This window comes from Syngnathus floridae, chromosome 2 (genome assembly GCF_059516105.1).
Source record: "Syngnathus floridae isolate MCC-2025c chromosome 2, RoL_Sflo_1.0, whole genome shotgun sequence".
NCBI lineage: Eukaryota > Metazoa > Chordata > Actinopteri > Syngnathiformes > Syngnathidae > Syngnathus > Syngnathus floridae.
This window is the reverse complement of record NC_142414.1, coordinates 22,145,158-22,159,994: the sequence shown is the minus strand read 5'-3', so window position 1 is coordinate 22,159,994 and position 14,837 is coordinate 22,145,158. Positions and strand designations below refer to the sequence as shown.

Here is a 14,837-nt window from a genome sequence, read left to right as displayed (position 1 = left end):
CCTGCATCGTGTGTAATTTTTACACAACTGGTCAATTTAGTTTCTGCGCATCATTTGCACAGCTGTCGTTGCTCAGTATGACAGTACTAATGGTATCCTTACATTACGTTAAGTACCTCCACCTTTGTGTCACATCTTGTTACTGCCATACGAGTTTGCCTCATACTACAGGAGAAAAAAAATATCCTTGTTTTTTTTCCCCACTTGGCAAATGAAGACAATTCTGATTCTGTTGGCACAAGACAATGGCCTAATCTACATCCGACGACTTAATTCAGGTGAATGATCAGCCTCTGCTCACATCACACTCGCGGGGAGTTTTCTGTGTGCAACCCATCGAGGTTTGATGTCTGCTGGTTGGTTGTTTGGATGATAGTTTGACAAGCACTCTCCGGCCAAATTCTTATGAGTTCAGCAATCGCTGATGTCAGTTTCACGGGATGAAAATGACTTTGAATTAAACCATTGTTATGGGTGCGGGAGACATAATTAGACTGTAAAATTGAGATGTATTTTTCTTCACAAATATAACAGTCTTAAAGTCATAGGCATGAAAGCATCTGCCCCACAGTTTTCACAGTTTTGATCTCTTCAACTGACAGGAGAGACCAATGCATTGGCTGGCGCTGGCAGCCCAGCCAACATTTGGATGGCAATCGGGATTAAAATTGTGACCCAACGATTCTGAGTGACGAGCCTGTCTGGATTGATATGTTCTACCAGTCAACTGGCCCATGTGCCTCGTCGCACCAGCGCAACCCGGTCATGATGCTGAGCAACGCAGCTAAATCCCCTTTTTCATCTTGTCTTATTCAATGCCAATTAGTGTGTTGCCACATTTCATTATTTGGTCTGATTTAGCGTTGTGTTACGGACCAGTCAGTGCACTGTAGCCCATTAAATTAATCTAGAGATAATGGACATTATTTTTTTCTTATGCCCCAGTGACCAATCAATCGGATGGTCGAAAATATTGACGACTGAAAGTCGACAAATAATTGGGGAGTTGACTACAGCCCTAAACCTCTGTGGCATGTTTTCAGCTCCATGTTTGGCTGTTGACATCAGTTCTTCCGTCAGGATGTATCCTGTGACCTGGTAATGTCATACAGTATGATTCTTTGAAGCCTGGATGAGCACAGGCAAGCATTTTTGGAGTAAGAGAAACCACCGTGTGCTTGTATACTCTTATCGCCACATCCGCTGAATGTTTTGACAAAGGAAACAGAAAAATGGGGGAAACGCCTGTTCCATGATGCTCCATCCTCAAGATTGCGGCACCTTGTAAACATCATTCCAGGAAGAAACTGCAGTTAGCTGCTGACATACTTCTGGCAAAGATCATCTGCAATCAGCACTCAGTGGTGGTGTAAGGATTTGTATGCAGTCTAGATTTGCTTTTTATTTTTTTCAAACTGGTAGACTAGGGCTTGGGTGCACCCCTAAAAACAAGGTATAAGGAATTTGGTACTTTCATCGGATAGGAGGCATGGGAACTGAAGTTGGTACTTAATTTGGTACCGACAGATTAGGGTCAGTACTACAGAGAATGGATTGATGTCAAATTAAAAGTTTGTGGGCAAAATGTAGTGAGAGCTATGTACCGTATCGGCTGCATTCAAGTGAATAATTAGATTCCTTTTATTGGAGTGAAAATATTTGATAGTGACACCCGTAACTATCAATTTGTTTTTTTCTTTAAATAAGGTCATTTATAACTGACATATTGGCCACTGGTGAATGTGGGGAATATTTTACCACACCACTCCTTATTTCACCTCATCATTAGCGAGGCAGTGTATGTGGAGTGTCCCCCCTCGAACCGGTCCCTATTCCCTGCTAATAGCAAACATATTTGTTAATGAATTATTTGACAAATAATGAGTTAACCTCGACAAGGCGAAGAACATTTAATAAAGCTGTGTTGGAATTGTGATTTGTCTTTTATGAATGTATGTACTAACCTGCATTCTTTTGGAGCCCATTTTGAACCCACTCTGCATACATACGATGCATTACACTTATTTGTGCAGCCGGGGCTTAAATTGAGGTTTCGACTCTCGCCTTCTTTCCTCGCATTAGTTTAATATGGCCCTGTCCTTCATCTTGATTCTTCTGCCTCGATCCTCTTTTGCATCGGAGACGGTCATTGCTCACCCCTTATGTCATCATAGAGAAGCCTCTTGTGAACCCCCAAATGTTCCGTCTGCACACCACTCATATGAAGAAATGCACCTGAAAAGAATACTGTAGTCCCTTTACTCTTTTAATGGCTGCTTGAAATGTGTTATTCTTTATATGTACTAGTTAAGCACGATTGTCAGTTTTTGATTCTTCTGCCTCGATCCTCTTTTGCATCGGAGACGGTCATTGCTCACCCCTTATGTCATCATAGAGAAGCCTCTTGTGAACCCCCAAATGTTCCGTCTGCACACCACTCATATGAAGAAATGCACCTGAAAAGAATACTGTAGTCCCTTTACTCTTTTAATGGCTGCTTGAAATGTGTTATTCTTTATATGTACTAGTTAAGCACGATTGTCAGTTTTTATGGATGCTTGAAAGGTGTTATTCTTTATATGTACTAGTTAAGATGGATTGTAACATATTCAGTAGAGGTGTAACAAAAATTATTTGAGTTGGAAAAATGGTTTTGGTCAAAAGGATGTTGGTGCATCGACGCAAATAGAGTGGTTCTATTTTAAAATAGGGTATCGAAGTATTTATCACATAATTTTGTAATGGAGAGATACAACAGAGATAAATGACTAATTTACGGTAGCCGACTGACAAGGTCATTCATGTTGTAAAATGACAAGAAAGTCATTGCAACATACCTTTGTAAACTTAACCGTACCACATTGTATCATAATCCTGCTGAATCAATTCCAATTTAAAATAAACATTCCTTGACTCGTGTTGCACCATGTGTATTTTACTGGGGAGGCACACACCCATATTATCCAAAGGTGGGGGGGGGGGGGTCATAATTAGGTTACCGTAGTAGATTCAGCTTGATTTATTATTTTTTTTCTGTGTGAAAAGGAGAGAGATATACGTGGTCTATTCTGTAGTTAGGAGAAATGCCGATATGTTCCTGTGTGCATGGCACTTCCTCCATACTCGTTCCTATGCTGTGCACGAGATGTCGTTACTGATAGGAGTGGCTGGAAAATGTGAAGTCTGCTTTCCTCCATCACTCCCCTCTTTCTCTTCCCCTCCCCCTCTACCTCTAAAAATAGCAGGCAGAAAGAGAAGGCACTGAAGTCAATGCATTTTCTATTCGGCTGCTACAGTGTGGCCTCAACACCAGCAAAAGTCCTCAGTCACGCCTTAATTCTGATATCAGTTATTGACATTATTTGATCATTTTGAGACATGAAAACTGCATGTCCAGTTCCGGTCCTTGAGGTCCTTTATCTTTTTTTAAAATGTACCCCGTATGTATGTATATTGTCCCTTTGAAGTGTGATGGGTTTCTGTTGCACACAATAAGTCGTATATAATAAATAAATGGCAAAAAGCTCAAACACATCAGTAGGTTATTCACCTGTAACTCCAATAGTAGGTAGTTGTTTGATGTTCTTGTTAGGGCTGTCAAACACGATCGAATAGTTTTAAAAACAATTTTCCCAACTCGTGGTGAAACGATACACGGCAAAAATATTGAACCGTTTGGTTCGCTCTGCACGGTACAATACACCCTAATGGACCACGGTACTTCCTTTACACGCATACATTTACCAGCCACCGTGTATGTGCCTGTTCAAGCAGTTGAGAAGCAATCCCTCGGTCAGGTTATGTCCAATCTCTGTTGTGCTTGGGCTGGCACTTATACTCTTGTAACCGTAGAAGGGTCTGTGAGGCCATGGTTGCCAGGGCCGCATATCATCGGTTGCTTTGGGCTTCTTGTTTAGAAAAATCACTTGTAAATATTTGTAGTCGTACATTGTTTGACTGGGTTGTTCCCAAGGTACACCCACTATTTTGACCCTTTTCTGCTCCCAAATCCAGGAGAGACCCTTAAACCCATGTCTCTCATTCTCAAAGTTGCAACAACACATAGAGAAGTCTGTTTCCGAGACCAATCGCTGTCATGGTTTCATAAAATGAAAATGCGAAACATGCATTCAAAATACAAACAGGAACTAACCTAAGTAAAAAGTTGCAAATAATTTGTGAAGAAATATGAGTCAATGTTCTTGTGTGCGATGTCACAGTACGGCACTCCAATTGAACAAATATCGTATCACATTTCACCTATTGAATGATAGTCCTCTGAACTCTTTTATCTTTTCCATTTGTATCTTCAATTCAACTTTAACCTTTATCCCCTCAATATATAAGAGGAGAATTAGCCTGTGATAACATCTTTCAGCGGGAAGATTACCGTAGGTAGTTAAGGCGCCTTGCCGAGATGTAGACCCAACACTGACCAATCAGCTGACTGGTAGCTGGAGGCTTGTTCACTCAAGGAGGTGTTGCGTTAGAACTCATCAACACTACCTGGAAAGCAGTACAGAGAAACATTGAGGTAGGATCAGCTAATGTTTGTTTTTCGCCAAAGAATTTGACCGTTTGAGTGTTGGAGTTGTCAAGGTAGTCTCAAAAATGGACTTTTTGTCGCCTTTGATATATTGGTTCATCCTTGAGCTAGTTTTCAACTTGGATGAGCAAGGTGAATAAACAGTTTCTCCTGCATTCGTTGTGGTTGGGTCTATTGAAAGCTGTAGTTTATCACTGTCCCCACTGTTTGCATTCTACTTTTTAATATGACTTGTATGTATGGAAAGTGAAGGTGTTGATGCTAAGAGCCTCAACCCAAGGATTGGGGTCAACTGGATAGCCACTGCTGTTCAGATCATCAGCAGGTTTTGTCTTAAACGGATTTGGATTGAGGAGCTGAATCAACTGTGTCCCAGGATTACAGGAATGACATTGGAGAGTCTTCAGGCCAGAGCAGCAACATTTTCAGCAGCTGCATCTCACCAATCGGTGAACACCGGTGTTTTACCTGTAGTTCTGCAAAAGCCAAAGTAGTGTTGCAGTGGTGTAGCCTTCTGTTTTTCTAAATAGTTGGATCCTTGCCTGCTTTTGGTGACCTTTTGTTGGGTAATGTTAAGTCCTGTGTTTTTGTTGTTTGTTGAAATAATTTCTTACTGTTGTAGTGTTAAGGGCTTTCCGCTATCTTGTGTTTTGCTGTTATGAAGACAAATGCATTTAATGTAAATCTCAAAATTAAGTTTGGAGTGTCTGCCTAGTGCCTGTTACTATGTAATCGTTTCAAGATGGTAAGAGCTGTCTTGAAATTGTTTGCCTGGTGTGACTCTGCAACTTTAGCCCCTCCAGACTGGATTTGGGACACATCCTCTGATGAATTTGCACAAAGTTTGCACTTCCTATTCGAGTACTGTTACTGCACAGCCACATTACAACTTTTAAAGTTACTAACTACTGCTATCTTGTCACCTCCAGATCAGAAAGAATCTAGGCGGCGGAGCGAAGCACACCATTAGCAGAGGAAAATGAGTGAACTGGATCAGCTACGACAGGAGGCTGAGCAGCTGAAGAACCAGATCCGAGTAAGTCAATTGCAACCCGCCATCAGGTTTTTGCTTTACAGGACTTTTTATTTTTATTTTTTAAAGTAGTATTAAAAGCTGTTAAATGTAAATTAGATTAGACAGGAAAATGGAGCACTGGTTAGCATGTCCACCTCACAGTGCAGTGACTGTGGGTTCCATTCCGGGGTCCGGTCTTCTCGTGTAGAGTTTGCATGTTTTCCTTGTGCCTACGTGGCTTTGCCAAGGGTGCTTAAATTTCCTCCCGCATTCTAAAAAAAACATGCATGGTAGATTAATTGAGCACTCTATAATTGACCTTATGTATGTGTATGAGAGTGAATGGTTGTTTGTCTATATGTGCCCTGCAATTTGCTGGCCACCAACTCAGGGTGCTTTTTTCCCCCACATCCTTTGAACTAAGACCCTGCATCTTAAACAATGATGTGGCTAATATATGCATTTTTACAGGATAACAAGCTTCCTGCTGCCAATACATTTAAGGGCCAATTCCAATTCTACATCTTCCTTTTGAACCCCAAGCCCTCGATTGTGCGCATTGACAAGAATAAAAGTGTTCCGATTCTCAGAGGGCTTTGTCTCGCATCAGAAAGTGGTGACAGCTCCTAGATACATCCTGCGAGTGAGCATGGTACATTCTGATGTGGGATGAAGCCCTTTCATGTGAGGTCACAAAAGATCATAATAAAATAACAACAATAATAATAATAAAATAAAAAAAACCTTCCATCCCCAATGTTTACAGTGTGCCTGAGGTGAGAACATTGGGGGAAAATTGTTGCGCACACAAAAAATACAGGTTTAGACAGCCCCAATAATCCCAGTCCCAATAATTCTTCACTTTATGAGGATGGATACGAGCAAATCAGGAGAGTGCATAATACATGAACACGGAGAAAAAACTGCTTTTGAACAGTAATTTTGAAGGGGTAACATGGTTTATTTTCTTAAAACTTGGTCCTTGTAATGTCATTTTCTGTAAATATCCCATGTCGCAACATGGACGCCTGAGGGTTATAAATCAAGTGTGACCTATTCATGTAGGATTATTTTCTTTTTTCAATTTAGTGGTTGCACCTTATATTAAGGTGCGCTCAACAGTACATAACTTGCAGTAAAACTTGTAGCGTGGGTTACAAATATAGAAACAATTGTCTTCCTTAATTCAAATGTACTTGTGTTGTGTTTCAGGATGCCAGGAAAGCGTGTGCTGATGCTACCCTGTCTCAGGTAATGAAATGTCTTTCTCAAATTATTGTGTAAAACTGCTGTATTTTCTGTACCTGAAGGCGCTCCGGTTCAAAAGGTCAGTTACGGAGGCTAGTTCTGTACTAAACCCATCCATACGGCACATTGCATTTTACATGCGAAAACATACGGTATCCAAAAAGTGAGTTGGGCTGTATTTTATTCTACTATTTAACAATGTACACGCTACTCACATTATTTTGATGAATCTTCATCCACAAATCCATCCTTGTCTTCTGTATCAAAATTGAACTCATGACTGCTCTATTTTCATGTACAACCGATCCGCTGGTGCCATTTTCGGGGCTCATTAGCCAAACATATTATTTTGCACATACTGGCAGTATACCTCGGCACGGCGGAACTGAGTACGTACTCTAAGTATTAATTAATGTTCTCTGATTGGTTTAGCGCTCCAGCGTACGTATTGGATGTCCCTGTGTTGGCAGGAAATGTTCCGGCAGTCAATCAAGCAGAGCACTTACCAAAGTCACACAACAACATTTACAGATTTTGGAATTGGGCGCACTCAAAATTAAAGAAAATTAAAGGCTATTAATGCACCTTGTGCTGTGGAAAATACAGTAGTCAAGATATTTTATTTAATAAATGCCTTTCATATTAATTTACTCTGAAACACAGTAGTGTTTTTAAGTGTTATGGTGATATGTTGCCTTTTAGTAAAAATGTCTCCTCTTAATCCCGTCTAGATCACAGCTAACATTGACCCCGTTGGCCGAATTCAGATGCGCACTCGCCGGACACTGAGGGGGCATCTGGCTAAAATCTATGCCATGCACTGGGGCACCGATTCAAGGTACTCTATTCAGTTGCAGTCAGTCCATTAACTAAATATTTCATGCCATCGACCCATCCCCATGCCTAAATGCAGGAAGTAGATATAAAAGCTTACTTGAATGTCTTTTTGTTGAGTGCTTCTCCTTAGGGCTCTTGTCAAGTCCTAGAATTACACAATAGCTCCAGCTTGCATCCACAAGCTCTCCTCTATTTTTAACATCTGCCCAAAGCCGTCGATTAGATTAACATAAACCAAGTGTTCTAACAAGTCAACTGTAATGTATTTGAACAGTATAATCCTTGGTTTTTTTGTTGAATGCTTATTGGACATGCATTAATCACACCCCTCTAGAGTGTGTCTTATGTGTCATGGGTCCTGTTTATGGTTTTGGTGTTGGGCATGTGGGTAGGGAAACTACCCAAGATGGTGGTGAGGTAGGTCATTGAGTTTCATTGAACAGTATTTCTTACTTAAAAGTAAACTTTTGCGAAGATTGTTTCACTGCCCCATGACGGGAACGAAACAAAATACTGTTACCCCACCATCGTAGCAGTCTAAATTCCATGAGAAAGTGTCAGCTATCCTCTGATTCATCTGCTAGCGTTTGCCTGAAGGCTTTGGTATTTATTAGACTACCAGCTGAGATTTAGACTCCAAGAAAAAAGGTCACATGTTTTGACCCAGCATCTCGATTGTGTCCGCCTTTTAGCCCCTTGGACACAAAATGGTGAAGTTGGATGTCTGCGAACATTGTTAACCTTACAAACATCTAAAAAATTGTACCACTGATCTTTGGTTTAAAAATAAATGTTTTGAGCAACATAGTTATATTGGCAGCAGCTAGGTTAGCATTTCTGCCCCACAGTTCTGAGGTCCAGGTTAAAATGTCAATCTCTCTTGAGCCATATTTCCGTCCAAGTGTCATATTATAATCGGGGCCTTAACACAGGGATGAGAATTTTCTGCGGATCCGCGGATTTCCGTGTTTTTTTCCGTCAAAAGTATTTTCGTGAATCGTGTAAATCCGTTGAGAAAATTATTTTTTTATATATGGGGGGGAGCGGCCGGCTAACTGTCCGAGCAACGTTAGCCTCGGCGACTCTCGCGGGCATTCCCCGCCCGCCGCGACAGTGTTTACCCCCACCCCCCCTTCTACTTTTCTGTGCTTTTTCACATTTGCCATTCTCATCCCTGTTAACATAAAGATCATTGTCGTAAAAGCTCTACGTATTGATGTCTGTTCCGGCAGCAGCCTGCCTGCATCGTACATGTTAGTTTTAAGGTAACAAAAAATAAACTTTAACCTCCATGATCCCCTATCATACACTAACCTATTTCCTGAACTGGTTATTGTTTTGGTCTAATTTTGAATCCATCCGCTTGTGGTGTTCCTTTTGCTGATTAGAACAAAGCTAACCGGTTGGCTCACTCAGGGCATCTAACAAGTGATCGAATTCCCTTTAATTGCTGAAGTTACTGTGTCAAAGGCTCATACTCCTATACGCTACATTAGTAGGAAGAAATATTTCTTTGGATTAAGCAAATGTTTGCCTCAAATGCTAGTTCCCACACAAGTTGACAGATGAGAAGGGCTACTAACAGTTGCCATGTAAACAAAATGTTAGTTCCAGTGACATCACACATCGCATCCAAGTCTACAAAATTATAAGTCGATAAGCCACGCCCAATCAAATGAGTGAACAAATTACGACTTATTCGTGCACAGCACTGCAGAAATAGCTCATGTCACATGTAAACAGTTGACCACAGATCTCCAGTTGGAATGATTTCAATCGAAATCACAAAAAGGTCTCTGTAAACCCAGCTATTGTTGAGCATGTTCCTTTTTGTGTGTGCCATAGTATCGTATTTTCCGCACCATAAAGCGCTTCAGGTTAAAAGGCGCAGACTAAATTGCGGGGTCTATTTTCTTATTTAATCCACACAAAGGGCTCACCGCATTATAGGGCACATGCATGTCATGACTTATCGTAAACAAAAAAAAAAACGTCATGGGAGCAAGACAGTGAGTTTGGTTGTACTTTATTCTACTGTTTAACCATGTACTCTACTGTACTCACATTATTGTTAGTCGATATTCATACACAAATCCATCCAAGTCCTCATCTTCTGTATCCAAATTAAACAGTTGGGCAAGTCCGCCATCTGACATGCCAAGTTCCCTCGTCATTGTCGCAACGTTGTCACGTTGCTCTTTGGCAATGATCCTGGCTTTCCAGGAAGCTTAAATTGTGCCTCGTATCAAACGATAGTATTTATTTACCAATGGTGGCAGAGGTACGTAGGTACTACATGTTACATCCAGTCGTCTGATTGGTTTACCGCTCCGATCTACGTAAAACGTAATGTCCTCTGATTCATCGGTTGCCTGTATATATTACGTCTGTGTGGCAGAAGCCACACAAAACAACTTTACAGATTTGCACAAACGGTAGTATTTATTTACATATGGCGGCGAAGGTACTCCTGTCCGTGCTACGTATAATTCCCATCCCCCCCCCCCGATCTACGTTAAACATAATGTCCTCTGATTTGTTCAGCGGGTCTTCATATTACGGAACCCACACAAAACAACTTTTCAGATTTTGGAATTTGGTCCACACAAAAGGCGCACCTTCGGTTTTTGAGAAAATTAAAGGCTTTTCAGTGCCCCTTATGGTGCGGAAATACGGTAGTTAAGATTAGCAGGCTCCCAGTGGGCCTTGATGTACTTTTCTCACTGCTTCTTCTGCTCCTCTGTGCATTGGAGCTGTCACTGTAGTTACTTGTTGGATTCACCTGCCCAACAGAGCTCAGCCCCAGTCACCCAGAGCTTTCCATTTTTGTTCAAAGAAAACGTCTGTGTATCCATTTCCCAGAAAAAAATCCTAAATAGTAATTCCAGACGACTTGTGCAGCACTTTATTTACACCATACGTTGCACAAAACATTTTGTAAAGCCACGCATACAGTTATTAGAAAATGTAGTATAATTCTCAGATTGCAGCCATTACTTTCCAACTATGGGTTATTGTTGTCTTTTATTTATTATTTTTTTGTTCCAAATGGGTCAACTTAAGTAGAATCTCACGTTGCATTGTGGCCAACGGTAGAAACTGGGTCGGTTATTATTGCACACATTGGTGTTGTAAATGGTCCTTGTGGCTGCCGGCAAGACGAAGAAAGGAAGTAGAAGGCGAATAAGAACATAGAGCTCGAGCTTGTGTTTCGATCATCAAAATTTAATGCACAAGACCAACTCTGTTCGTACTTCCACCGATTTGTGTACAGTACTAACCACTTTTTTTCCCCTCAGTTATAAAGAGAGTGAGTGACAAAATTCTAAATAATTTAAACAATATTTACTCCTCCCTCCTTAGGCTTTTGGTCAGTGCATCCCAGGATGGAAAACTCATTATTTGGGACAGCTACACCACAAACAAGGTAAATTGATTAAGTGTATATCATTGACAATGGCCTGAGTGCCTGTTATTTTGGAAGCAAATAGATATGGAGAAAAGGTGTTTTTCCATAACCTGTGAAAATGTATGGTCATCACAGTTTTAACCTAAATTGTTATTTACTTGTGCAAAGGGTATTAATAAAGTGAGGAAGGACTGCTTGTATTAAAATGAATTAAGTAAATTTGGTATGTTCACATTTTAATGTTAAGCACAAACTGAGGGGGAACGTGACTACTATGATTATTGATAAGACGTCAAATGCACATAAAGCATTTGGGATTTCATGTCTACCTGACGAGAATCACATGTACTTAAGGCCACGTGCCCAATTTCAGAGTCTTTCATTCTTTATCGAAGAAGCATTTCCTCTAATATTGTTCCCTCAAAATGGTAAACATTGAAACATATGTCATTGTATGCTCTATAACATTCAATATTGTCCCTCTCTTCAGGTCCATGCCATCCCGCTGCGCTCCTCTTGGGTGATGACGTGCGCCTACGCCCCTTCTGGCAACTATGTCGCATGTGGTGGCTTGGACAACATCTGCTCCATCTACAACCTGAAGACCCGTGAGGGAAATGTGCGTGTTAGCCGTGAGCTGGCTGGGCACACAGGTAGGCTGCACACCAGATTGATTTGCTTAATCTCCATTCACCACAGCCTTGCAAAATCCAATTTACTACTCTTTACAATGTCAAAATTCCTCTTGGAAATTTTGTTGAGGGATCCGAAGACTCAATTACTGTATTTTTTACACCATAAGGCGCACTTAAAAGCCTTTAATTTTCTCAAAAACCGAAGGTGCACCTTTTTATTAGGTGCATGTTTTGTGTGGACCGAATTCCAAAGTCTTTAAATGTTGTGTGGCTGCCACCACAGGGGACGTAATATGTAGACACAATAAACCAATCAGAGGACATTATGTTGTATGTAAAATGCATAGACCGGGGCGGTAAACCAATCAGAGAACTGTACGTAATACTTAAAGTATGTACCTCCACTGCGATTGATAAATGAATATTATCGGTGTGTGCAAAGCAAACAGCATAAGGACCCTCTAAAATGACATTGATAAAGAGACATGCCTATGAGGGACAATTCAAGCTTTCTAGAAAGCCGGGATCATTGCCGAAGAGCAACGTGACAACGACGAGACAATGACAGCCCGTAACTTGGCATGTTTATTGTCGAGAAGATGAGGACTTTAGATTTGCGTATTAATATCAATTTACCAGTACATGGTTAGATAGTCGAATAAAGTGCAACCGAACTCAGTCTTGCTTCCGTGACGTTTTCCTTCGTTTACTGTAAGTCATGACATACCTGCGCCCTATAATGCGGTGCGCCCTGTGTGGATTAAGTACAGAATAGTCCCTGCAATTGAGTATGCGCTTTATAACCCAAAGCGCCTTATGGTGTGGAAAATACTGTAAAAGAAGTCAAGAATAGAGGGCAAAAGGTCCCATGTCTGTGTCATGCGGACACTTCCAGTGCAGTTTTTTTTCTCCGTATACGTACACATTGACCAAGTGTTCACTCATAATTTAGCTATCTTGGTTGATTTTCACATCAGGGATATTCTAATCCTACGGTCTAATGAGTGTTGTGCAGCAGTTGAACATATTGTAGCTATACAGCCTTTACCAATGAAAGTTTTGTGCTTGAAGGAAAGAATTCATCTGATCAGTGTCACATGACACAGGAAGTGTCAGCATTTATGTTCTTGTTCCTTCACCATAGGGAGGGAAGCACAATCTTGATTAACTTAAGAAGAATAAAGGAAGCAAGATTTATTTTTCACTTAAAAGTTTTTATCAGTAATAAACACTGGGTCTTGTCACTGATGGTCCAGTTTTAGGATGCGGAGCGTTCACCGCCCGCAGCCTGGGTTCGATTCCCGGTCAGGGAACCATATGCAGCCATAGAGGGGGCACATGTCAGTGTCTCCCCTGTACTGGTCCCAAGCCCGGGTAAATGCAGAGGGTTGCGTCAGGAGGGGCATCCGGCGTAAAAACTGTGCCAAACACTTCTCATGCGAATTATCTGGACAAAAACGGGTGTTTCGCTGTGGTGACCCCTTCGGGGAAAAAGTCGAAAGGAGCCATAAACACTGGGTCTTGATGCTGTTGTTACCAGGTTACCTGTCCTGCTGTCGCTTCCTGGATGACAACCAGATTGTCACCAGCTCTGGAGACACCACCTGGTGAGTTCTTACATTGCACCCAATGCAGCTTGCACATTAACTTCTGCCTCAAGCATTATAGAACACACTGTGCACTTCTTAACTCTATTAGTGATCTGGTTTTGTTTTTTTTATTCAACACTATGGAATTCAGATTATTCTTTTTTTTATAGTATTTGTCTCATTTAATCTTATTTTTAATGTCATTTTGTCTCCACTTTGCAGTTACATTGCTGATTGTAGTTGACCGCCTCGATTCAGGACTAAAAGTTGGCCTCAGTCTGGCGCTTACAATCTCTTTTGCCTTCTTGCAGCTGATGAGATTGACTCGCCCATTTTCCTTGTTTTGATTGTGTCCCTCTCACTTCATTTTAGCGCTTTGTGGGACATTGAGACTGGACAGCAGACAACTACATTTGCTGGCCACACCGGTGATGTCATGAGCCTCTCTCTGGCACCCGACACGAGGCTGTTTGTGTCTGGGGCCTGCGATGCCTCAGCCAAACTCTGGGACATCAGAGAAGGAATGTGCCGACAGACCTTCACTGGCCATGAGTCTGACATCAATGCCATTTGCGTAAGGCTCCCTTACTCATACATATTATTCACATACTAAAGATCGCCATGATAATTTGAGTCTTGGCCACTGGCTTAGCGGCGGTTCAAAATGTTACCAGCTGTTGTATTTTCCGATTGTCGGGTCTGAGTCAGATTAGACAGAATTGTGCAATGTGCGGTGGCCCAAATTGTTCTTTGAAATATTCTCAATCATTATTCTCCTAACAGTGCTGCCAATAATCCACATTGCATACAATCAACACTTTATTTGAAAATGACAATTGCCAATGTCTGCAGTTTTTCCCCAATGGCAATGCCTTTGCCACGGGCTCAGACGATGCCACCTGCCGGCTGTTTGACCTGCGTGCCGACCAGGAGCTGATGGTGTACTCACATGACAACATCATCTGTGGTATCACCTCTGTGGCTTTCTCCAAGAGTGGCCGCCTACTGTTGGCTGGCTACGATGACTTCAATTGCAATGTCTGGGACACCTTGAAGGCCGATCGTGCAGGTAAACTTTGCTTGACGTAGTGCATGTTGCCATGTTGCTGACTTTTTTTTTATATAGCTAGCTTGGTGGATGTTCAGTGGACCCCTGCATACTTGCAGTTGAGCACCCACAAGTTCTCTTGTTCGCAGAGGTTTTTCTTTTTTGGGTTTTTTTTTTTTTTTTTGGGCACGGTCACATTCACTGTTAGGCAGTTGCGAATTCATTCTTGCACAGAGTTTTTTTTTTTTCTTCCAGAACTGAACCTTCTCAAGCCGCATAAATCCCCGGCTATTTTTGAGTTTCCTTGGCATGGCAAAATAAAAAAAAAAAGAAATTGTAACTTGCGAGTGTGTAAGAGCAAGGGAACGATGAGAAACGTTTGTGTCTTTGTACACAGGCGATTCTTCTTATTGTTACTGATTGTTTAAATATCCGTTACTTAGAGTTATAAGTAGCGGAAATTTCATTGCGAGATTTGTTCGCGCGTCAAGTGCGTTTTGCAATTGTGGA

The 14,837-nt window shown here is 41.4% G+C and overlaps 1 protein-coding gene across 5 annotated transcripts in view; it reads left to right on the top strand.

Moving 5' to 3' along the window:
* The window catches only part of LOC148402610 (guanine nucleotide-binding protein G(I)/G(S)/G(T) subunit beta-1), a 31,944-nt gene that overhangs the window by 13,125 nt on the left and 3,982 nt on the right, over positions 1–14,837 (top strand). For 2 of the 5 annotated variants that reach the window (XM_088369380.1, XM_088369375.1), the window contains exons 2-9: positions 5,476–5,582; positions 6,774–6,812; positions 7,541–7,647; positions 11,010–11,073; positions 11,546–11,708; positions 13,231–13,297; positions 13,652–13,853; positions 14,132–14,348. In XM_088369380.1, the coding sequence (XP_088225506.1) occupies positions 5,526–5,582; positions 6,774–6,812; positions 7,541–7,647; positions 11,010–11,073; positions 11,546–11,708; positions 13,231–13,297; positions 13,652–13,853; positions 14,132–14,348 (916 nt within the window). In that variant the 5' untranslated portion in view covers positions 5,476–5,525. Of the gene's footprint in view, positions 1–4,399; positions 4,535–4,960; positions 5,113–5,475; positions 5,583–6,773; positions 6,813–7,540; positions 7,648–11,009; positions 11,074–11,545; positions 11,709–13,230; positions 13,298–13,651; positions 13,854–14,131; positions 14,349–14,837 lie in introns of those variants that run through there. The other 3 variants (XM_088369377.1, XM_088369376.1, XM_088369379.1) reach the window with 3 other exon arrangements.